Below are 25,491 nucleotides of genomic sequence, written 5' to 3'. Positions count from 1 at the left end.
ATGGGATGGTTGAAAAAGCAGGTGTAATCCTTTTAGATCTCATACATAATGGAATTTTTTGTGCAAAAATATGACCAGCGTTTTGTAAAGTTAAAGTTTCTGGGGACATAAGATATAGAGATTTAAAATTGGGATGTGACATTCGAATGTCAAAACCTCTGAATGTTGGCGATAGTTGAAATATAGATATATAGGTTAAAATTGGATTGTGGGACGGAGGAGATAATCAGTTTGCGGAAATAGTAAGGCGGCGGAGATATTGTTGCCGCGGCGATAGTGGGGCGGCGGAGATAGTGGGGTGGCGGGGATAGTGGGGTGGCGGGGATAGTGGGGCGGTGGGGATAGTGGGGTGGCGGGGATAGTGGGGTGGCGGGGATAGTGGGGCGGCGGGGATAGTGGGGCGGCGGGGTGAAGACAGATGCTCTGTACAGTATCAATACATTGTACCAGGGAAATTCAAGCAAAGTCAATGGGTTATAGACCACAGCCTAGCGTGGTACTGTACGCACCGGGAATCTTTCTTAACAAGGTCCCACTCTCGAGCCACAGTCATCATCATCTGTTGTGGGGGCAGAAGTGGGAACCTCACACACTCCAGTATCCTGCAGTAACAGGCAGAGGTACAATTATGGTTAAGCTTAGACTGTACATTATTATTAGTTTAATACATGTGGTGGCAATGGGCAAGTTGCTAGGATAGCAAAGAGGTCACCAGTTTGATTCCTGTTGTTTTTGGGTCAGATGTTGTTGCCCTCGGGAAGGCACTTCACACAACTTTTCTCACTGTGCCCCAAGCGTAAAAATGGGTACCTGACTTTGGTTTTGGTTTGGGAGTGTAAAAGTTGGTGGAATAAAAACAATGGGGTCCGCGTTGAAATAATGTTCCCTAGCTATAGATATAGTTGATAACAGCCCACTGCCCTTTCAGCATGGGACTACATGTACCTTTACCTGTACATTTTTTTCCATTGCACATGTGCAATTCCAAATCCACATAATGTAGTTTAATGAATAATGCTACTGACATTCTCACATACTCAAAAAGTTTTTAAAAAACAGTTTAACAGTGAAACAACTACTAGTAGAGGGGCAAGTAGCAACCGAAAGAAACAATATCATGACTCCGGGGATTCGAGCCAGATCACAAACCTAACAACGTGCAAACCACACCACCAAAAGCTCACAGCTGTTGGCGTGGTCAGTTTGGCACCACTGTTACACTACTCCCCCTTTTCTTTTCTCATATTCAAAACTGCACAAAAAAAGGACATACTTGTTCATATGCTCCCAACGTGCTACATGTACGTAAAGCTTACAGCTGTTGGCATGGTCAGTTTGGTAGCGCTTGAGCCCCACTGTTACACTACTCCCCCTTTTCTTTTCTCATTTTCAAAACTGTACAAAACTCTACATACTTGTTCATATGCTCCCAACGTGCCACATCATGGTGTAACCATTTCATAGCGATCCCGAACACCTCGGCCTCTGACATCACGCGTAGCGAATTGCATCTCAGGAGCTGGACCAGCTTCTGCAGTTCGATCTTCTGAAACTGCGGCCGGTTGGACAGAACGATGATGTTGTCCAACACGAACTTGTCCACCGCTTCTTCCAGGTCGAGCAGGTTGTAGGTTCTTGTGAGCGGGTAGAAGTCGGCGCAGTTGTCTGTATCGATGTGTTTCTTCAGGAATTCGCAGCACGGTTCGACGATTAACGAGCTTTGGAGGTACGAGCCCACGTGGAGAATCTCTTGGACGTTTTCGGTGGAGAGGTCCAGATCCGAGGTGTACGCGAAGTCGACGACCTTTTGCAGAAGTTTCCCCTCCATTCCGCCAACTTCGATAACCTGCGAGTTGGTAACGGCCATGATTGAAAACAATGTGAGCTAATTAGGTATTAACTAGACCACCCAGAAGTAGTCGCTCAACGCTGCCAGCATGATCTTGTGTGTGGGGATCTGCTCCTTTCCACAATCAGCGTGACGTCATACAGAAAACCGTCCCTGCGAAACTGGTTGATGTGCTTGAGGATGCCCTGGATGTGAAGCATCTTTGAGGGCTCGGAGAGTGCGGGAACGCGATTCTCCATTTTGAAATTCATAACAGCCTGCTCGACGGATGACAACTTGAAGTACCTTGCGACTTTCGCGATCTCCTTTCTTTCCACCGCATCCCCACTTAGGAGTAACTCGATATCGGAAAGATACGTGTACTCTACGACTTTATCCACAGCGGATGCGGCAAGCCCGGACCCTCTCAGGTCGATTTCGATTTTCGTAGCTCCACGGAAATCTTGCGCACTGCTCCTGTCATTTTCCGTTACATTTCTGGACGCATGCTGTTGGAGGATTTCCCTGAAATGGGAGCCAGCTGACACCAGGATGACGCGATGGGCAGGGGTTGTCCCACCGCCGTCGCACACGAACGTTACGTCACACAGCACCCCCTCCTTCCTTAGCTTGTTGAGCGTGGTGAGAAGTCTGTGAGCATGCTTGGCAAGGGCACTGGGTGGAGCAGCGGCGCCCCCTTTCTGTGATGGCTGGCGCTGCACCTCCGCGGGTGTGTGCGGACTTGCTGGCGCTGCCATCTTTGGGGCTGTGGACATTAAAAACAACATATTGTAAATAGTGCTCAAAATACTTTTTTCAGCCAGGTTGCTCAGGCGGCAACCTGAGTCTAAAGCTAGGTTGCACCAATCCTCAGTATAACCTCCTTGGTTGCACAATCAACATTTCAAGGTTTCCCCACTTCCCAGCTATTACTTTCTTCAAAGCAGCTACTTATCATACATCATCTTTTCTTCCAGTTACATGTAACTAACTTAATAATATGACTTGTTTTATCTTACCAAGGAATAGATACAAAAGCTTATGCACCTACGTAGGGGGAAATCAGTGTTCCAACTGCAAAATTTCGCTACCCGGGTTTAAAATTAAGTTGCACCAGGTAGATGTGAATAGTTGAATAATAAGCTGTAAAGGAACTATTTCTAAGGCCCCTGTTGTAGGATATTGGAGCCAAAACTGGAAATATCCCTTGAGAAAAAAATTTTGCAAGTGGGTATTACCAGCACTGGTAGATCATTTAAGTATACTGGTATAGAAATGTGTTTATCCTTTGTATCAGTTAAAAAATAGGCTGTGAAGGAACTATTTCTGAGGCCCCTGTTGTAGGATTTTGGAGCCAAAACTGGAAATAAGAAAAAAATTGTGCCAAACATTTCCATTTAGTCAATTCTTTTAGTTCTATCAGCAAGTATTCATCTAAGCCCAGAAGATGAACAATACATTTATGTGCTGAAGTAATCCAGTACATTGATATTGGACCAAAACAAAGTCCTTCGTATGGTACAATGGTACAACAGCATCAAATTTGGAATTTCTGAATATTGCAACTCAATGGCATATAGTAGATCAAACTTACTTTGTAATAAATGATCAGAACATTTACTTTGAAAGAGAAAATAATTTAGAAAGACGTTTACTTACCACCCATATCTAATGAGTTAGGAACGAGAAACAATAACCCAAAGCAGACAGGATTTTCTCTAGGTACAAACGACCGTACAAACGTACTAAACGAACAACACTGTACAGTGAACATTGAGTCTAGTGTAAAAGTGGGCGATGGCTATGCTACCAAAATATAAGTCAATCCTACTGTTTGATGTTGGATTGGGTTTAACTACATCACTAAAAGTAGTATGTTTGGAGCAAATAGCTTGTTTTAATAAGGGATAAGATGGGCAAAATGTGACACCGCGAATTCTACACTCCAGTCTTGTTCCGACGGCACACAAAGTGAGAATGAGGGTGGAACGACCTTTAGACTGAAGCCTGCTGGGAAAGTTCAAGGTCAAGTAGAGTTGTTTCCAAGTTTAGGATGGACCCCGCTGGGCCAATACCATGGACAAGTGCTGCACTAAAGCAGATATGCTTTGAGTTCTGTTTATGGTGTAAAAATATCTTGGTTGAGAGAGAACTGTGGTGTGGCATCTGGGGGGATAGTAGGGTTTGTATTGTCCCTTCTAGAAGACAACATTCTGTCAATACATGTACTTATACGACACTTAGATACAACATTGTCTGTCATCATATTCAACAATACTATATAGCAAGATTATTCAAGACACATAACGCTAGTTCATCTTTATCCGTAGGGTAACCTTTATCCGTTCTTTTTAAATTTACTTGGGATATAAAGTCGACAGATGGTTTCAAACTGCAATATTTTGAAAATAGTACAATTGGAAACTACCGTCCATCGACTTGATATCCTTGGATACCGTGTTTAGCAACACAATGGATATAGGTTACCCCGCGGATAAAGGTGAACTAACGTTACACAAATGAGCTAAATACCAAAATTGATGAGTATGAAAGCATCAAAAGTCAAATAGTTTTATACCAAATTGCTGACATTCATTCATTCATCTGTTCATTCTAAGCCATTGTTTTACTAGTAGAGTCTAGCATTATGTCTTTACGCGAAATAGACAAGAAATGTTGTCCTGCTATTGAACATCAGAAAAATCCTGAGCCAAGCATAATTCTTTGAAGGCAAGATGTTCTATAACAGGAGAAGGGTAATACTGTAAATGCAGAAATGTTCGTGGTGGATTAATGTTCGCGGTTTTCGCAGCGGCCGCTGCACCGCGAATTTAAAACCACCGCAAACATTTTTTCATAACAGTAAGAGACTACAGTGCATGGTGCTACCGCGAAATTAAAACCACCGCGAAAGTCCATTTTCCCGCTACCGCGAAATTAAATCCCCGCGAACTTAAATGCATTTACAGTATTTGCTGCAAACACGTTCATTGAATGATTCTATTATTGTTGAATATAATTAGAAATGCAAGCAAGCCCTTTACCCCCTGTGCTAGTATTACATATTACAGTACAACTGTAAATGTGTGAACTAAGGACAACATCTGTGACAGATATACATGTTCACTCCCCTGCCCCTCCTATAAGTTCTATTTCCAGTCATGACAGCGCATAGGCAGCATACCAACCTGTGGTCACTGAGTTATAGCTCGAACAGATGTTTTACGAAAGATAATTTCTCATTGTTTGTTAAATGATTTATTCTGTATTGTGAAAATCATTTTGAGATTTGGACGCAAAAGCAAACATCGCAATCTCATGTCTAAAACATGTCCAATAGTTGTTCACAACATTTGATATATAATTAGATGGGAGGTGGCATTGTGGAACGCAATGACTTGATCCCTGTTGATACAAGCATGCTATATAGGGGGAGGGGTTAGTGCCGGGCACGCTGCGCTCTGTGATTGACAGCCCTCCGTGACGATCCGTGCGTTCGCTCGTCCAACAATAACATACTAATCTAAGGAGCGCCCTGATTATATTAACCCCACATCCATCTTTGTGGTAGCCTGGGTACCATCCGGAAAGTAGTTCCCTCCGGCGTTCATTATATACTATATACAGTCCCTTCTAGCTCTGACATTCATTATACACTATATACAGTCGCTTCACTGTGTTTCCGTCTGGGAACGCCGACCATCTAAACGTCTGGAATCGTACAAAAAGTGGATGCACGCGCTGATTGGTCCCCACATATGAGCGAATTATGGAATGGATTCAAGTGCTCGTTCGAACAGACGTTCCAACACCGGACAAGCCCTCCGCCCGCTCGTGGGAGGCCTGTTGTCATCGAACAAGCGCTCTGGAACCTATTCCTAGATTCGCTCATTAACTGACGTTATCGCCAAACGTTTTGAATGCGCACATCTCCAGATGGATAGCAGAAGCGAACACAGGAGCGAACTACTATCCGGATGGTACCCAGGCTATCTTTGTGGGGCCGTGTGGTTTGTCCCAAAACTGGGTTCTGGATTTGAATCCTGTCCCAACCAATCTTGTGCCCTTTGGGAAAGGCACTTTATATACATGACTTTCCTCACTCCATCCTGGTGTAAAAATGGGTACATGACTTCAGTTGGGGTGGGAGGAGAAGAGGGATGGGCTCCGCCTTCCAATATTGTGACCTTAGACATAACAATCTGAGTAGTTACCTCTCTGGCCTTAAAAAGGCCATGAGAGTACATTTACCCTAATCCACCCTACTCTAGCTCCTGTTTGCACCTCCGATAGCTTCGCTTATTATAATTACTCTCTAAGCAGAGGTTAGGCTCTGGCTGTTTTTTGACGTTTTGTAGGCGTTTCTATCGGGCTTTCTGTTTTGTACTGTTTTCTTGATGTCTCGCAGGCTAAAACAGCCAGAGCCTAACCTCTGCTTGTAGAGTACACTTCCCTGCTCTGTCCGGCACCTGGTAATAGAGGATCAATTGGCGTTTGTGTAATGAATGTTTGCCTAAAATATAAACAAGAGCTCTGACTGACTCTGAGTTGCACAGCCCTCTGTTGTGGCATTGTAACTGGGTTGGAGAAGGCATTCGGAAGTTGGATTCCTGTTGCACCCCTTCTGAGAAATGGGAAATGATTATTGATATAAGGGCCAAAAGTGTGCCAGACGTCATCATGTTACTAGTACTGTGAAATATGCAATAGCCTAGTCCCGACCTCCGGTCCTTTATCCGTTGTCTTTAAAAACAGCACACTTAGGAGTATTAAGTCTGCTGACATTGGTTTCAAATTTACAATATTTTCAAAATGTTCTGATTTGAAACTACGTTCCGTCGAGTTCATATCCCTAAATACGATTTTTCTTACAGGCAACGAATATAGGTTACCCCCGGATATAGGTGAACCAGCATTATGTATGTACATAACATTGGGGTGTTCGGCTAAAATCCCATAGGTCATGAGTTTGAGCCCCAATATGCTTCAACACTGTACCCTTGGGAAAGGCACTTGACGCAAATTTCCTCACTTCACTCAGGTGAAAATGAGTACCTATCTTTGGTTAGGGATGTCCCCCTGGTAGAATGTTAAATGGTACCCTGGGAGCCATCCGGGGTTGGGCAGCTAGGACAGTTTATCGGTAGCCCAAGACAGTCATATCCACCAAGCTCCTATTAGCGCCCTGGGGAGTTTAAGCCCGATTAGGTCCATCCGCCCTTTACCCCGTAGCGATAACTCCTTCGGGCTTAAACTCCCCCGGAGCGCTAATGTGAGGTCGGCAGGCTGGCTGCCTTGGCTCCCCGAACAAAACTCGCTAGCTATATCGCTAGCTACCCGGTCCTGTCTGGCTCCCAGGGTAGTTAAATGGAAGTCCCGTGTTTGAGGACAGCCACACCTCGAGCATGTTGAAGAGCCCACTGCACTTATCGGAAAGAGTAGGGGTCCTTCCCGGTGTGAGTGGTTCACATAAATCTGTCTGTATATGCAGCTTGTACTGTTCAGTACAACACGGGACATGTTGTGCTACACCAAGGATGGTATGGTTAATCCATGTGGTGGTTTACTACCCTGGTATCCAGAGAACAGCGCTCGCGGCTACGGTTCTTTCCCGGGCCGCTAGCAACATAAATTAGCCGGCCCGGGGAGATACGCGATACGGGAGATACTGCGTGAAGGCGTAATTCCCTTAGCCGGCTAAGTTGTACTCTGATATCCAGGCTAGGGTAGTGGTTTACCAGATATACAGCTTGTACTGTTCAGTACATTCTGTGTGCTACTAGCCTGAGTACCATCCTCCGTAGTGTCCGCTGGCTCACTACTTTCGCTTGCTAACCACAGAGTTAGCAAGCAAAAGTAGTGAGCCAGCAGTCACTACGGAGGATGGTACTCAGGCTAGTGTGCTACACCATGAGGTGGTTTACCGGATATGGAACACAAACAAACAGACTATTTGTCGGGAAAGCGATCAGAGGAATGAACAGGACAGATTCCAGGCTAAGATTTCCACTTCAAAGCATTTCTGAATCATGCAAGGTATGCAAAACATTCCCTTGCAATTTATGACTCAGCTTGACCTCTTAATCTATGTGCAATTTCCTACATGGTTCTATAATTATGTCCCGGTGTCATTGCCCTATCTACAAGAGGAATTGCGTTACATGTCCCTGAAAAGTATGTCATAATGACTGTACTACCACAGTACAGTATGCTATAAATCAAACATTTAGCTCAACACTTCAAGGAAGCTACGATCAAATTGTACAACAACGAAATATTTAGCTCAACACTTCAAGGAAGCTACGATCAAATTGTACAACAACGAAATATTTAGCTCAACACTTCAAGGAAGCTACGATCAAATTGTACAGCAACAAAATATTTAGCTCAACACTTCAAGGAAGCTACGATCAAATCGTACAACAATATTGCTCTCAAATTCAAAATGAACTTCTCCCAACCAACCAGTCATACACCTGCAATGTCAGTTCATGAGTTATGTTCCAGATATCAAGTGGACAAACTTACTGAATGAGATCAATGCAGACATAGCATTTTCCTAAAAATTACAGCCAGTTTTAGTCAATTAGTCATCTACAGTAATACCTTTGTAATGTCACATCTTTCAATTGCTTAAAACTACTATCTAAATCGTGCAAAAAAAGAACAAGAGTTGTCAACTCTTGTTCCATGCATGAACTAGTTTAACTGTAATATCCAACACAAAAATTGGAGTCATTTAATTCTTGGACTGAACATTACCAGTCTTTGTCAGTCAAAAATGTGGGATAGTCCAATTTTTGTGCAGGATATTGCAGTTAAACTAGTTCAAGAATGACTTCTACCAACACATGTGAACTTTCAAGTTAAAACCTGTTCAATATATATGATTAGTTTGAACAAAAGGCGAAACTCACCATCTTTCTCGTACGGGCGCACCCACCGTCCCAGGTAACTGTAGAACCGACGGATCCCACGGATGGCTGAAATGGACACAGCGGGTGGAGAAATTAACGATCATCATCTAACACGCCCCTGATTGCTTTTTATGGAATGCTATTTATCATATAGGGAACACAAAGTGGGGGTATGTCTTTGCCATCTGTTCCTCGAAGAGCTCACATGTGTGTGGGACAAATGGTAACTATGGAAACTAGGAACTACTGTAGGTTTATAGGTTGTGATATAGTCAAAACAAGCTGAACACAGCTTTATGAATGACCCCTGTTGGTTAGTACTAGCCTGGATGCCAGACTGTTTCCAGGGCGGACACAGGCCAACTCCACAGCCTGATAAACACCATAAATATTACAATTGTATTGAGATCGGATTGGGAATCTGGCATCCAGGCCAGCTTGTTAGTAGATTTTAAAACAATAAACAGTCATGTTAGATTTCAGATAAAGAGTAAAAGCTGATCTATTTTCCTATTGTGTCGCTCATGAGAGATTGAAATAATTTCAAATACTGAATAATTAATGTACAAATTAATAATATACAAATTAAAGGAAGTGCTTTAATAGGCTAAAGAAGGGAGATAGGTATACTGAATTTAGGATTTTTTTAGTGCTACATTGAAGGGAAACACATATATATATTTTTAGAATTTGGTATTATCAAAATTATAATTATAATTAACTATAATTATACGATCAAATTCTGTAAATAAAGTAGTATCACCAGACTGTGACCATCTCTAGTATAGCTCTATCATCATTTTTCTGTCATCTCAATCATTTCTGTTGCATTGGTGACATAGAGCCAACTCTTTAATAGACTTTACGAGACAGTGTGTCCTGGAATGACCCTGTTTTTCAATAGCTATACAAATAAACACAATGGTTGTGTGATGGTTCTAGAAAACTCTTTGGGCTAGCAGGCGAGATTCAAGTTAAGTCATGGCAGGCCTACTTGCATCATTTAAAAGAGATTGTTGAAACAATAGAAATGACAAATGGTCTTATACATTTGTATATAAGTTATAACCCAATATTATATTATTTATTATATAAGAGAAGAAGAGATGCTGTTACAGTTATATACATTATTAACCTGTAACCTCAGAGTGGCCTTCAAATTATATAATACCAGGTTCATATCAGTCAGGGCTCTAGCCAGCTCGATATTTTTTTCCGTCAGCCAATTGCCATTGTCGCGAAAACCGCAAAAATTAAGTTAGAAAGACGGAACTGAGACCTTGAAAAAACGGGTTTTTAATGAGATTATCGTATGCTAAAGGGCGCCGACACACTTCGTCGACAATAACAACAATGGCAAAACAAACAGTGTGTTGCTTTTACGGCCGTGGATGGCGTCCCCAAGCCGCCTGTAGCTACCACGAAGAATTTTTGTCCGCCAAGGTTGACGGATTGGTTTTAAAAAATTTCTGTCACAAGCAGCGAAGTTCCGTCAATTGACGGGAAAACGGACGCTGGCTAGAGCCCTGATATCAGTACATATCTTATACTTATTACTAGTAATCACCTGTATCACCATCAGGTACAAGACTGGTTCAGAGGTTTGGGGTTTTTAGGCACAGATCAACAATTCAGGAAAAAAATCTCAAATCACACAAAACATTGGCACTGCATGATTTCAATGTCCATGCCGTAAATTAATACATTTTACACAAAAGTTTCAGCATTTTCCAGAGTAAGATTTTTCAGCTTTGTGGCTATTATAGGATTTTGGTACAGAACCAGTGTACAAAATACTTTTCTGAGCCAGGTTGCACACTGTGCAACCTGGGGCAAAAACTAGGTTGCTACTTGCACAACTGAATTTCAAGTTGCACCACCTACAATTCACTAATTTCTGAAAAAAATACACAACCTTTTACTATCAATTACTTATAAGCTTGTTTGTTTCAAACTAAAAATCAAGTAAATTGACAACAAAATCGAGTTCTGAGGCTAAAAATCTCAGTTGCACCATGTGCAACCTGAGCTTAGAAGTAGGTTGCACCAAGCAAAAAGTGGTTGCAATGTGCAAGTGTGCAAGTGGGTATTTTGCACGCTGAGAACCCACTGTACTTTGCCAGTTGGTATTCCAGATCTTGATGACCTGAAACATTTTTGCAGTATTGCATTGGTTCTTCAACTTCAAGCAGAGGTTTGAGTTCCAGGGATAATGGTGGCAAGGATTAACTGGACGGTCAGGAAACATGATCGTTTTAGACCATCAGAAAACGTGCTCGCACACACTAAGACGAAAACAGACGCCCAACAGTGCAATGTCACTGCAGTAGTAAGTGGCTTGTCAACTTACAGCTAACAAGGCGGGCAACCTGACCAACCATATTTAGTGTTATTGTATCAATGCCGTTACCATGGCAACTCAATTCTGTTTGCAGTTCAAAAGTGACAATTTGTCAAATAGATGACCATGACAAGGAAATATGTCGCAATGCGCCTTGCAAACAGTTCATTAGTAAACATAACACAACTGTCATGTAGGGAACGTTAAGTTCAACTTGATTTAGGTAAAACTGAGGATGTAACGGTCCAACACACCTGGCATGGTTGGGTAGTTTCACCTGAGTCCCGTACGAGAAAAGGGAAGGAGGGGAGAGGATCACACGCGCGCACGCCGCTTACTGCCTACTTCTACTGATGCTCTACTGATCTACTAATACAGAGGGTGACGCTACGCTGACGTTTCACGATATTTTTGCTAGCATCGCGCATTTTTCCAGAAATCGGATTCGGCGCGATCGGGCGCGTTGTATGGCCCACACACGCAGAAATATGTAAGGTTAAGCGTAGGGCAGCATAACACAAGATCATATGTACACGACGTGCGTCCACAAGTCACTAAATATAACCATAATTCACGTACAGAATTACAAACCCCTTCACCAAAACACCTGTTCTCATCCGTCAGGGAAACCGGAAGTGACGCCATGGCGTTTCGGAAGTGACGTCAGAAATTATTTCCCCTTTGACCTTAAACTACAATTTACCCATAGTGCACAGGGCCGCCAGGAAACAGGAAGTAAGTGATGATGACACCATTTTATGAAGTTGTTGTCCTGTTTTTGGCCTAATTTTGGCGAGCTAAGTTTAGAACCTGCGACAACAACAGGGGCAAGGGGCGTGTTAATGTGCTGGACAAGGTTAGAGCTCCTTCTTTATGCAAATAATGTCATGCCACCAAGACTATACCATAACATATATTTTTTACTTCAGCGCAAGTAGAGAACTTTATCAAGTTCCATCTTGAAAATGACCTTCATGAATTTAACTGACATATTAACTGATATTCATGTAACACTTGTTTTGTTTTGTTCTGAATATGTAAGTCGTCTGGGCAGCTATTCTGGAAAGTTATTCTTCTATACATGAGAGTATCAACTGTCCTTGTAACTATTCTTATACAAAGTTATTTCTGTGCATTAGATATATAATTTCGCAAGGATAGATATGTCAAAGGCCAGTATGATATAGGATGAAGGAGTTCAGGGAACTGATAGACTTCGAGCCGGTGTTGGATTTGATTTTACCTGCTACTCCCTGTGTCCTTGAACATGAAATTGTCTGCCAAATATTAATATGGAAACAACATGACGTCACCAAGCACAATAGTGGCTCAATCACCAAGTTGAATCAATTTTATATTACACACATATTTCACTCCCTGTACCGTCTTTTATTTTCCATCTCAATACATAGGGATGATAAACATTTCAACATCTTTGTTCCAACTCTACATTGGAAATATTCCTCTATCAGTATGTACTATGACTTGCTAGGGTTTGTACATTGTTTGATATTCATATTTTGATTGACTAAAACAAACGACTATACAAACATGTACTGATGTAGTCATGTACAATCTACTATGATGCGATGATGGTAGGAAGTACTTGGCACCAATCAATGGTTGGACATAATAAAGAAATTGTATTGAAGATGCCATCCTGCTTCTGTCATGATGTACTAGTAAACACACACACACACACACACACACATCATAGGCACACATGATACATACACACACACAGGTACACAGACACACATCCATAGACATGCGCGTGTACGCACACACACGAACACACATAGACATGCACACACACATACACATGCATGCACACACACACACACACAGACACGCATGTGTGCACACACAGACTGGCATGCACACATAGACACACACACACACACACACACATATGGTGAAACATGCACACACAGACATAAACACAGGTACACATACAGGTAAGTGCAAATATGCATACACATAGACACACAGGTACACATGCACTCACATCCATGAATGCATGCACAATGTATACATGCAGTCACACATGCATGTAGTACACAGATTCTCATGCACACAAACCTTCACACACACACACATATATATATACAGACATACAAACACAGATATGTCTTCTTGATTCAAGGCAAGGCCCGTCTCTCTACATTCCAAGCTACTGCATCTAAGTTTTCTAACAAAAGACTAGTCTTTTTTCTTCTCTCTTTCGTTTTTACTTTTAGGCTGATCCCATCTAACACATGCATGCCCTGTGGATTCCAGGTCGCTATGGAACATGCAGGGGCAAGTGCTTCTCCAACTGACGAACATGCAGGACAGCAGGCCAATCAGCTCGCAGGAAGCGAAGGGGCTTCTGCTCTGGTTCAGGAAATGGACCAATCACATGACATTATAGCTTGCAATCAGCCAATAGCTGCTCAACATGATCTCACCAATCATAATGAAGTATTGGCAGCAGATGGAGGCAGAAGTAGCCAATCAGACAGCAGTGATACAGGAGCTGCAATGTTAAAGACTCATACTGACATGCTATTGGCCAATGCGTATGAGCTACGGGAAGATGGAGTAATGTGCGATGTTGTGCTTAGTGCAGATGGGCAAACATTACCCGCTCATAAACCCATCTTGATTTCAAGTAGTCTCTACTTTAAAGAGAAGCTAGAAAGTACGGACGCTAAAAGCATGGCAATGGATATCCTCCCCTTCGACAAACTACAAGTGATGGTGGATCTTTTATATGGTCGAGTTTTACCCAATACAAACCTGTCAAACAGCGAGGTCTACGAGATGATAAAGAATCTTGGTGTCTTCTGCGGGAACGGGATCACGACTCGGCGAGACTTTGGACGCTGTCTGCAGTTACACCACGCAGAGCCTCTGCTGCAAGGTTTAAGTGAGCTCAGAGACAAAGAGAAATACACAGACTTCACCGTCAACACAGAATGCGGCAGTATCAAAGTGCACAAACTGGTCATTGCTAGCTGTAGCGACTACTTCAAGGCCATGTTTACGTCCGGAATGAAAGAAGCAGGAATGGACCACATCGACCTCTCGGGTGTTAACGGCGAAGGGTTGAGGTCGTTGATCGATTTCATGTACACTGGAAGAATGGACCTAACCGGAGAGAAAGCTCTGCAACAGTTAGAAGTAGCCACCTACCTACAGGCAGTGTCTGCCATTGAGCTCTGCTGCGATTACTTCATCCAGTCGCTAAGCCTACAGAACTGTATGGACATGCAGCAGATTGCTGTGGAGTACTGCCTCCCAAGGCTAGAGGCAGCATTCTGTGAGCTAATTGCTGGGAACTTCAAGACGTTTTCTAGTTCTACAGATTTTCTTAAGCTGACTGTGGCACAAATGGAGGCCATCCTGGGCAGTAACTCTTTACAGGTGGCCCACGAGGGACAGGTCCTTTTCACCGCGTGCAAGTGGCTGCGATACGAGTGCGAGGGATCGCGGATGCAGCATGCTCTGAGACTGATGAAGAAGGTTCGATTCCCGATCATGAGCTACCGGCAGCTGATGATCGCGGTGGAGGGACCTGCTCGCGCTATTTTCAACGAGGTGCCGGATTGCCTGAGCCTCGCGGAGGCCGGAGTCAGGTTTAACGAGGAGCTCTCCCGCCAGCCGCTTGTGAGGTCGCCGGAAACAAGGATACGCTCGGACTTCAGGACAATCGTCGTCTTTGGCGGCTCCCAAGAGAGCGACCAAACCGCCAACATCTACTATCTGTACCCTCCCACGAGGGAGTGGAAGAGCCTTGGGCAGATCAGGCTTCCCCAGGAGATCAGCTATCACAGCTCGGCCGTCATCAACAATTTCGTCTACATCGCTGGAGGAGAGTCCAACGCCGTGATTGGCTACCACTCGGCGATGAAGACGGTGTGGCGGTTCATGCCCAACTGGCAGGACGGCCGACACGGCCGCTGGTATCGCGCCGCATCCATGCTCGAGAAGCGGACCGATTTTTACCTGGCAGCGACCAACGACCGCTTGTACGCCGTGGCGGGTAGAAACGGGAACCACGAGCTCTCGTCCGTCGAGGTTTACGATCCCGAAACTGACTCATGGGACTTTGGCGAAAGTCTGGACAATCCTGTGTACGGACATGCAGGGGTCGTTCACGATGGGGTGATCTACATATGTGGCGGGGGCTCCATGAACGAATATCGAGCAGACTTGTGGTGTATGGACCCTAGCACCTCACAGAGGTGGTCCCAGAAACCGTCCATGCGGCGGCCTCGTGCCTTCCACCACATGTCGGCCGTCGGAGACTGCCTGTACGCCATGGGAGGGTACCAGAACCTGACCGGGGAAGACATTGTGTATTACATGCACTTTGCTGTTGTGGACGTGTTGGATGTTGAGTGCTACAACATTCGCACGGGCCAGTGGTCTACAGTGCAGTCACTGGTAACCCCACAAACTGGAGGTGCCAGCATTGCATACAATGGTAAGCTCCACATTTTTGTCTTTTTGGCATGGCCCCAGTAGTAGAGGCATTTTTGGCGACACGTTTAGGGCAGAGGCATTTCTTACACTTGTTACAGTATACGTTTACGTATTACAATAGCCAAAATCTATTTTTTTTATTGCTTCAATCGAAGGGTTATGTACTTAAAACAGTACCTGTACCTCAGTCTGTACCTGTAAAATTGTTACAAACTAAATCTGTAGTGGACATCACAACTTAACAAACTAAATCACTAGTGGACACCACTTTCTCAGACTTAAGACAGGTAAATCAGAATCAACAGTGATAATTGTGATAATCTACCAGTTGAAAATTAAGAAAACTTCTTTAAAAAGTTGTTTTGCAACTCATACTATGATGACAATCTATCGTTAAAAAAAAGTTGGCTATATGTAAACTTGCAAACAATTGACCAAACTTGTTCAGGTACAGGTCTGGACATGTACCTAAACCCTTGTGCCTGTACCTGTAGCTAAAATGTGTTAAGGTACACAACTTTACCCCAATACCTCTCCTGTGGAATTGATTTTTCTGTTCTTTACTTTTCTTGTAGGTTTGTGATGACAGATTATAAACTTACAGCAAAACTGGATGTTTGATTGTTTCAGGAGAGATCTATTTGCTGGGTGGCTGGTCCTTCAGTGTCGAGCCTTACTGTACTCTCGCGGACGTCCACACCTACAACCCCACCCGCAACAGCTGGGAGCGTTTCGCCGACCTCCCGGAGAAACTCGGCGGGTCGGGATGTTGTACCATCACCCTCCCACAGGCCTTTGGGAGGTGCATGTGCCAGGAGGAGGAGGAGGAGTGTTACATCCACCCTCCAACCAATCACAAAGAAGCTGGTGATGAGGATGATGATGACTGCAGTGATGATGATGATGATGTAGATCCTAACAATGTTGAAGTAACAGAACAAGAAGTGCTGGTGTAATGCATTTGAAGAAAATTATTTTCTTATTTTTGATGCTCAAATGCTTGAACCTGCATGGAGCAAAGAGTCTCAATATGGTAAAATTTAAGAATGTTCCCTCTTTTGATTCCTATAGATGCAATTTTTTCTAAAAATAGAAATGTTTTTATTAAAAATTGAACCTTAGACATTGCTTCTTGAAGTGTGCAGAAGGAAGAACTTGAGGGATCATGTTAAAAGGGAAAATAGATTAAAAGGAACTAAGAAATTAAGTTACTGCTTGTCATAATATTTGTTTCTCAGATTTTATGTCTGTACATTTGGTTTGTATAATTTGAATCCCATTACCTTACATTTGAGTGTTGTTCATTGTTGCAGCTACCAGAAATTCTAATTTTGGTGGTATGTACCTAACAAAGTAATTAATATATACAAAATGTTTATTACCCAGAATATGTTTAGTGTAAAGGGGGTATCTCTCTACTATGTACTTATAATGAAGTAGCATGCTAATTGTATAAGTATGACTAAAAAGACAACAAAGCAAAGGAAGCATAAAACAATGATTTTTTCATCAATGAAATTAGTTAAGCGTTCTGTCAAATCACTTGGCTGCAGTAATGAGGACACTGTATCACAGATTCAGTGAGACACTCCCTAAGGTGATAGAAGATAGTATTGCACTTATTGCATGTCAAGAATAAAAGAATGCTGTGTGTTGCAAAAATCCACATTATAAACTAGACTTGTAAACAATGAATAGAATGCAAGGATGTGTATAAATTGTATACTACCCACCAAATATCAGGAAGATTTTCTGTTTTACAATTTTGCAAAATAGCTGTGGACAGAAGAGCCACATTTTTAAGTACTTAACTCAATTTGAGCCCGACAAACAGTAATAAAAATGCTGGTAAGTAAATAGATATGTGTAAACTTGAAATGTCTTAGCAGTAAATGTTTACATATTCAACATGTATGAACGAATGTATGGATTTTATACCAGTTATACATGTAATTGCTGCTGCAGTTTTGATGTATGGTGCAAGGTGGAGCTGCTGTTTCACAAGCCTCGTTTTTTACCACCACTGCTGTGCTATATACAACATACAAATCACATGTGCATAGTTAACGAAACTTTGATACTTGTCAACTTCTACAGGAAAGAAAGTAATCATACTGTATTTAGGCAGTAAAGATAGCACTTGTTTTACATCATTTTCTAATAGTAATATGATGATACAAAACTGTCAGACATTTAATTTGCTGTGTTGTTGCCCAGGTTATACCTTCTTTTGACATGCAGTATCTTCTGAAGGTAGATATTGTGATACAGACACTAAATCACCAAATCTCAAGAGTCCTGTCACAACTCAATAGAATTTCTAAGTATGATAATATGGTTTTTAAATAACAAATATACAGTGTTCCTGTTTGACTTGGAATTCTTTGCAGTACTCATGGCAGTAACAATAAAATAATGTGATAAAGACGTTGCATGTTTTTATATCATTTGAATTCAAAACGTATGAATGGATGTTCAGTCAACAAGATCATAACAAGAATCTAGGCTTGTTGGGGCATGGATATCATGCAAATTGGAGCTGCTTGTTGTATACTACAACTTACAGATTTTCATGATATATTAGGTATGATCTTTTAATGACAGCTGAATAATATTGAAGTTTAACCCTTTTATTCATAAAAAAACATGTCTCTATCGAAGTGCGTCTCTATCGAGGCGCATACCTTCTTGTTTCAGCATTATGGTTCGTATTTTATCTGATTTGGTGTTGCACATTATGATCTGTATTTGATGTTAATGATGGCGACAACAGGCTCTTGAAAGTTATAAAGGAAGCTATGTGTATGTCTTTAAACAAGGGACAGTAGTTCATACATGTAGTTGCCGATTGTTATGATATTTCTCTTGTGTTTTTTGTTGTTCCCATCCTCTGTTCCCTGTCTCAGTCCTCTCAGGTTCAGTCCGAGGCTTATACAGAATGAAGTTGCCATAAGCTGACATCACAAGCCGAAGGAGATGGCGTATCTTCCGTTATACTCCCGAGGCAAACTGCTCTCATCGCTGCAGCATCCACAGAATGTGTTGAACGCCCTCCACACTCTGTGGGAAGAGGAACTTCTCTGTGATGTCATACTTCACGCTGAAGACCGTGAGAGAACCGTGCACGCTCACAAAGCCGTCCTCGCCGCTTGTAGCAGCTTCTTCCGGGAGCTCTTCTCCACACCGGATGCCAAAGAGCGTAACCCCGTGACGTGCACGTTCGAAGATGTGTGTCACGAAGTTCTGGAGGCAATTGTGGAGTACATGTACACCGGTCATATCCGAATCACCCGGAATACTGCGTATGAAATACACGAGCTGGCGACGTTTTTTGACTTGAAACCAATCGTTGCGTTTTGCGAGAAATCCCCGAGACGGTTTTATCACCCCAAAGAATTCAGGAGCTGGACACATCACTTGGACCTGCTGGAAGGGTTGTATGTGATGCGGAAGGATGGTATCTGCTGTGATGTGGTCGTGGTGTCGGAGCGCGTCAAAATCCCCGCACATAAAATAGTGCTGGCCGCGGCATCAGATTATTTCCACGCCATGTTTGCTTCTGGAATGCGCGAGACGCACGATAAACAAATCTGGTTGCGGGACATGGAACCTGTGGTGCTGAAAGACATCATAGACTTCGTGTACTCTTCGTGCATTCCGTTAGAAGTGCAGAATATCCAAGATGTTATCAACGTCGCCCACGTTCTTCAGTGCAAGGGAGTTGTTGATGTCTGCTGTCATTTTCTTTCCGAAAACATCGACATCGAGAACTGTGCAGATATTGACGAACTCGCGCAGTTCTACGGCGTCAAGGAACTAGAAGATGTGGTCGACCACTTCATCTTGCGAAACTTTCAAACGATGTTGGACACGGAATACTTCGCAGAGTTGCCCGCTGGAAGAGTTGCAAACCTCCTGGATAGCAACGCTTTGCAGGTGAGCTCTGAAGAGGAGGTGTTCGACGTCGTGCGGTGGTGGATCTCCCGAAGTCCTGACAGAAAAGAGTTCGGACGGATGCTGCTGGAAAAAGTCCGATTGACGCTGATTCGGCGGAGAGATTTGGACGACACGATGAGATGGTTCGTTGAGGACATGGACTGCAAAGACTTGTGGGAAGACATGCAGAAGTATGACGAGGAACTTCATTCGCAGCCGCTGATTCGGGAGAGGAAAACCCAAGTGCGGTCGGAATTTACCACTGTGGTAGCTTTTGGCGGGAGAGAGTCCCACTTAGAACAGCCGTCAGAAGATGTCTACTTTCTGAACCCGTACCTGGGAGACTGGCAACTGTTAACAAGGTTTGTATATTCTCTTATTCTTCTCTCTCTCTCTTTTTCTCTCTCTCTCTCTCTCTGACTCTCTCTTTCTCCCTCCTTCTCTCCCTCCATCCTCTTTTCTCTCTCTCTCTCCCTCTGCCTTTGACCCTCTATCTCTCTGACCCTCTTTCTTAAATCCACGTATGACTTTCCACCTCCTCTAGAGCTCTCTTCATGTGCCATATTCAGGACTTTTCGTGCTTTTGCTGTAGAAAAATGCCGATAGCACCCTTCTCAAACTATCTTGTATCTTAGGATGCCGGAAACGCTCACGCATCAAAGCGCAGCCGTTCTGAACAATTTTGTGTACCTTGTCGGCGGAGAAAGAGAGACACCTGGCGATCCCTATCGGTAGGACACCTCACGATTCCAATATGTGCTCGGCTGTTATACCTTGGATTTTTGCATCTTATAATACATGTACACGTAAGACTAATGCAGATCAAGAAGTAATCAAAAGCAATTCACTAATGACAAAAATATTACAGAACAGAACATACTGAAATTGATACAACTAAAATATTGCACATGGTTTTGTGGTATCTTCCAGGGCCCCTATTTACGTGGGTTCGGTGGGATGGCGATCCTGGCGGTACGACCCGAGACAGGACGAGTGGCTGCCCGTCTCCAGAATGAACACGTCACGGTAGGGCTGTAGTCATGTCAATCACGGGGTAGTCATGGCAACGATTACTGTTCGCCATCTTGGTGTTCGTTTGCATTTCCCGAACAAAGCACATTTGCGTTTCATTGCAAACTCTTATTTTGAACCATTTTCTACAACCAACCAGGAAAAGAAATTCAGTTTTGAAACTTAAACGCAAGGAGATTCAAGAAAAAATATGCTATAGGCTGTTTAGGCCATTTTTTTTGGCTGAAACGCAAATCGTGACACCAATATGGCGTAGGCTTTGATTGCGCACGCGCTCGAAAGAAATGACTCCAGCCTTCAAGATTATATCGAAGAGCGGATCTCAACAAGTTACCGAACGAAGTTAATTTTATACCAAAAGCACAATGATCAAAACGGTATTACGTCCCAGGGAATTCGCTGATTATTTTTAAGTTATTGTTTTTTTTTTTAATTCAGATTTTCTTAAATGTTTGCAGGGCCGACTTCAGCCTTGTTGCTATCGGAACCCAACTGTACGCCGCTGGTGGGAAGAACAACATCGGCCCCCTGTTCACGGTGGAGTGTTTCACTCCGGAGAAAAACCGCTGGGAGTACGTCACTCCGCTACGGGAACCCCGTCACGGGCACGCCGCGGTCAGCCTCAACGACCGGCTGTACCTCACGGGCGGCTTCGGGAGGGATGCCCGCACCAAGCCGACCATGTGGTCGTACAGCCCCCGCCAAAGTCCCGGTCGCAATCGATGGATTTCCTGCACTCCCATGCGGACGTCGCGTGCGCTGCATCAGATGTGCACGATCGGGGAGAAGATCTTTGTGGCAGGCGGAGTGGAGACAGTACTGTCGGCTGCAGGGCAAAGGTTTGTACTGCTCTATCACAGGCGCAGAGGGCCCATTTTAGTCTTTTCCATTTTAGTCTTTTCCAAAAACAAAGTGAACAGTCTTATTATTTACAAATGTTGGCATTTTTTTGTTAGATTGTTGGCTTTTCGTTACGTTGAAAACCAGACTTTTAGGCATGTTTGGGGTTTCCGTAACGCTCTGGATGAAGGCTGTTTGGATGGAGTCACCTATACTGCAGAGGCTCAAAGGTCACCAATATTTGTTGAGATGCTACTTGGGACGTATTGTGCCGGCATGCTGTAAGGACTCTTCTGACTTGCGATGTCAATTTATATAAGCACTTTAGAGCCTGGACTATCCTATCAATGTTATCTTTTCTTGGACTAGATTTCAGGTAGGTGACTCTTGAAGCTTCTGTTCACCATAACTCCCATGTATAAGGACATGAATGGCTATTTTATTACTGTAAATGCATTTAAGTTCGCGGGGATTTACTTTCGCGGTAGCGGTGGTTTTAAGTCTGCAGTGGCGCCATAGACTGCAGTCTCATACTACTAGTATAATGGACAAAATTTTTGCGGTGGTTTCAAGTTCGCGGTGAAGTGGCCACCGCGAAAAACGCGAACAAAAAACCACCGCGAACATTTCTGCATTTACAGTATATAGTGTTCTTTGCCCTGTACACAGCAACGCTCTGTCCGTGGAATTTTACGACCTGAAGGTGGAGACGTGGACGGAGGTGGAGTCCATGATACGGCCGCAAGGGGGCGCAGGTGTGGCAGTTCTTGGAACGAAAATCTACCTTGTGGGCGGGTCGTCGTGGTGTAAGACCCGATGTAGCTCTATTGACAAGGTACAATTTCGTTTGGAGATAAAATATTGATGGCATGTCAGCGAATGCCTTATTTATTGATTGATTGATTGATTTCGATATTTCACACAACTGCATTGATATTGTACCTAGAAACACAGACTATATTTTTTATTGATAGAACATGTCAATATTTGAATCTGCAAATAAACTTCTTCTATTGATATTGATAGTTTGCGCAAATACGATGTTTCTAGAAACCTATATTTTTGGCGACGTCTCAGGGGCGCAGCCGTCAGTATAGTACATGTGTACTGAGACTGACCTGTCAAATATTCTTAATATCTTACGCATGCACTCCCTATGAAAATCATTTTTAATTTCAGCAGCACCTTGTTTCTGATAAATCCGAATTATGTATTTGTTCACACTTTGCATTGAAGTTTGTCTCTGATTTCAGGTCCAGATCTACAGCTATCTGACGGGCCGGTGGTCCAAGGGCCCCTGCCTACCGAACGACAGTATGGGAGTCTCCTGTTGTGTACTCACACTTCCACAGGACGCCCCCTGTCGGAATACGAAGGGATATGCAGCCATATCTGTCCCGGGCGAGGAGTAACTGAGACGAAATAGTCTCTACCAGACTCCTGCCTGGGCGAACAGTTCAGTTCATATCATCCTTGGAAAGGTGACACCAGTGTCTCCACATGTTCCTATCCAGCATGATTGAACGGAGCTCGTTGGCCTGCAAACTGACCTGTATCCTCCAGCAGTATTTTCCTGAGTGTGAGGAAAGAGTGGCCACGCCTGCAAGGCTCGTTTGGTTCCCAAACTTGGCAAGTCCTCTCCTACCATTTTCTCATGGCGCACCACGCAATCTTCGGCCGCGGACAACCGCGAATATTTGCGGCAGGGGACCGGCGACCATAAAGTTTTTCGTTGGAGATGTGGCTCCTCCATGAAACATCAAGGCCAGCGCGAAGCAGGCGGGTGTAGTTCCCATCAAGTTGTGTACACCGTTCTCTCTCTTTCTGAACATAGATCATGAGTGAACAGTAATAAGGGGCATTGGCCACGTTAGGAATAAAAGCCTAGTTGGAATGATTGGCCTTGGGGTGAACTGGAGGGCTGGCAGATAGCCGGATAGACTGCAAAAGACTGACTGAAATCCCATGGCAACTTATTTGTCCCTGTTTGGCAAAATTCTTTTCTTTTTTTGATCCAGCTGATACATCTGCTTGGCGACTAGCAACTAGTGGTTTGAGTTCGAGTACATTCAGATCCACAAATAATTTCATCAGGTTGGTCATTACTCATATAGTAAAGCTCTTTTAAACACAAGCAGAGACGTACTCACATCCAACGTTTCGATGTCTGTCAGACACCATCATCAGGGTTAGAATCTGACTGGACCTACGTCGGCTATGAGTAATCTGGTCCTCTGGACCTGAACCGAACCTGGACCTGAATTGTCTGTACCGACGCCAACCTCTAGTGTCTACATATGGAAAAACTAAGTAAGTAGGAGGAATTTCATCATGACTGAATAAATGGTTTATTGCACTAGTTGGTTGAATTGCACGTTTTGTTACATATTCATTGATACAGATGGAATTAAAATCTATTGTTCTATAGTTAGACTTAATAAAACAAATATATTGATTACTAAAGAATATTGCACATAGAAAAATGACTGAAACATAGTTTAGATATACATTTTACCTTGTGTACCTTGTGTTGAATACAAACTAGATGTTTCCACTAATCATTACATGTACGCTAAAAGCACCTTGGAAGATTGACCTCTGACCTTCATGAAAAATGGAAGGGAGAGTTAAGATCATCTTTATCACGTTTACACCAAACAAGCACAAAATGAGTCATTACAAATTCTTACGCAGGGGGCGCAAGGTAAATGGTATACCTAAACGCGTGCGTCGGACAACGATACTGCTTAAAATTCTTAAAACATATAGACATTAATAATAATACGCTGTCATATTGCGCTGATTGTCTATTGCACTATTATACCTTGAGAATAGTCGTAAGTTTTTCCCAGCCAACTGTATTTCTTGCACAATAATAGATTGTACACATTGCACATTTACCCTGCCTGCTTTCCAGGTGCAGTACTTCCCTATCTTTATGGCTAACAACACGCAGTGATTTTGAACCAAGGCGTTCTCACTACGTACCCACACCTACTACCGACTGCAATCGTGACAATAGGGGCTTTGTAACTGCTGTAGATTTGGATTTCGTTTTTCAAATCTTCATATTTTGCCCTTTTTCTGTCTTCTGCATTACGAGCATTTTGTTCGAAGAGGACAGCGAGTTCCACAAGAATGTTGTATGTCTGGTAGAAGCCACATGGGTCAATTTCACGACAAAATACATTTTAAAAATATTTTATGGCCTTCGATCGTTTCACCATAAATCCGTTGAACATACACAAAATGCATTTACAACCGCACACCCATACTGCCCCGGGTCTTCAGTATACAACGTACGGTCTTTGAAATCGAAGCTTTGTCGGTTTCCCTTTTCTTTCCATGGCGTGTTTTGAATCTATCAAGGACATTATATAAATTTCTATGAATATAAATGTCTTTTATTCTATGTATCAGGTTGTATAAAAATATACACCCAGGGCTACCCAGCTAGGTGAAGGCTGTTGCAAAGTTACAAAGGGCTAGCCCTGGCGTTTGGGCAATGTACAGTACGGTATAAAATACAAGTAGTACAAGGCACACGTAAGGCATTCACAATGTACAAGACTTATCAAGGGGAAAGACTAAGTTTGTACCACAATATGATTCAGTATATACCAGTGCAAAATCTGCAACATGTCTATAAAGCAACATTGCATAAACATTCTGTACATCAGTATGTACAGTCACTGTGGTACATGTACAATACAAAATATAACTCATGTGATACGGAATATCCGCGTTGTATTCTATATTCATATCGTACCTGGGCCTAGCCTGGGTACCATCCGGAAAGCAGATCGCTCCGGCGTTCATTATATACTATATACAGTCGCTTCTAGCTCTGACATTCATTATACACTATTACAGTCACTTCTCTTCAGAAGCGAACATAAGAGCGAACTACTATCCGGATGGTACCCAGGCTAACCTGGGCCGTGATGACGTTCGATATGGGTGTTTTAGACCGGGTGATAACTTGGGTTATCACACGGGGGTTTACTGTTATCACACACGGGCTTTCTTGGAATATTTCGAACGCACTTCGAGTGCGCCGTACGCGTTGTCGATGATTCGTAATCTCCAAGCAGATCTTGCTATGGCAACTGGGAAAGAGTGTAGCC

At 43.2% G+C, this 25,491-nt stretch overlaps 4 protein-coding genes across 5 annotated transcripts in view; 2 read left to right on the top strand and 2 right to left on the bottom strand.

The window, feature by feature from the left end:
• The window catches only part of LOC118406144 (kelch-like protein 9), a 6,055-nt gene extending 4,203 nt beyond the window's left edge, over positions 1–1,852 (bottom strand). Inside the window, exons 1-2 of the mRNA XM_035806023.1 lie at positions 1,416–1,852; positions 510–602 (exon numbers count right to left, since the gene is read on the bottom strand). Of these exons, the coding sequence (XP_035661916.1) occupies positions 510–602; positions 1,416–1,828 (506 nt within the window). The 5' untranslated portion in view covers positions 1,829–1,852. The remainder of the gene's footprint in view (positions 1–509; positions 603–1,415) is intronic.
• Positions 1,853–1,914: 62 nt separating this feature from the next.
• Positions 1,915–11,748, bottom strand: LOC118406158 (kelch-like protein 12). 2 transcript variants are annotated; one of them, XM_035806047.1, is made up of 3 exons: positions 11,666–11,748; positions 8,746–8,811; positions 1,915–2,594 (listed from the first exon to the last, which is right to left on the bottom strand). In XM_035806047.1, exon 3 carries the CDS (start codon positions 2,584–2,586, stop codon positions 1,924–1,926), a length of 663 nt encoding a protein of 220 aa, XP_035661940.1. In that variant the 5' UTR covers positions 2,587–2,594; positions 8,746–8,811; positions 11,666–11,748; the 3' UTR covers positions 1,915–1,923. The 2 variants fall into 2 exon arrangements, with proteins under 2 accessions (XP_035661940.1, XP_035661939.1); XM_035806046.1 differs by lacking the exon at positions 11,666–11,748 and adding an exon at positions 11,341–11,638.
• Positions 11,735–17,988, top strand: LOC118406139 (kelch-like protein 13). Its single transcript, XM_035806005.1, has 3 exons — positions 11,735–11,821; positions 13,367–15,557; positions 16,187–17,988. The coding sequence occupies exons 2-3, from the start codon at positions 13,373–13,375 to the stop codon at positions 16,510–16,512; spliced, it is 2,511 nt and encodes an 836-aa protein (XP_035661898.1). The 5' UTR covers positions 11,735–11,821; positions 13,367–13,372; the 3' UTR covers positions 16,513–17,988.
• On the top strand, positions 11,799–21,649 carry LOC118405469 (kelch-like protein 26). Its single transcript, XM_035804972.1, has 6 exons — positions 11,799–11,942; positions 18,463–19,854; positions 20,128–20,223; positions 20,423–20,518; positions 20,983–21,384; positions 21,520–21,649. The coding sequence occupies exons 2-6, from the start codon at positions 18,533–18,535 to the stop codon at positions 21,647–21,649; spliced, it is 2,046 nt and encodes a 681-aa protein (XP_035660865.1). The 5' UTR covers positions 11,799–11,942; positions 18,463–18,532.
• The last annotated feature ends 3,842 nt before the right edge of the window (positions 21,650–25,491 follow it).

The sequence above is a fragment of the Branchiostoma floridae genome, chromosome 18 (assembly GCF_000003815.2).
Source record: "Branchiostoma floridae strain S238N-H82 chromosome 18, Bfl_VNyyK, whole genome shotgun sequence".
Taxonomy (NCBI): Eukaryota; Metazoa; Chordata; class Leptocardii; order Amphioxiformes; family Branchiostomatidae; genus Branchiostoma; species Branchiostoma floridae.
Note: the sequence above shows the minus strand (reverse complement) of the source record. Positions and strands in the feature narration are given on the sequence as shown.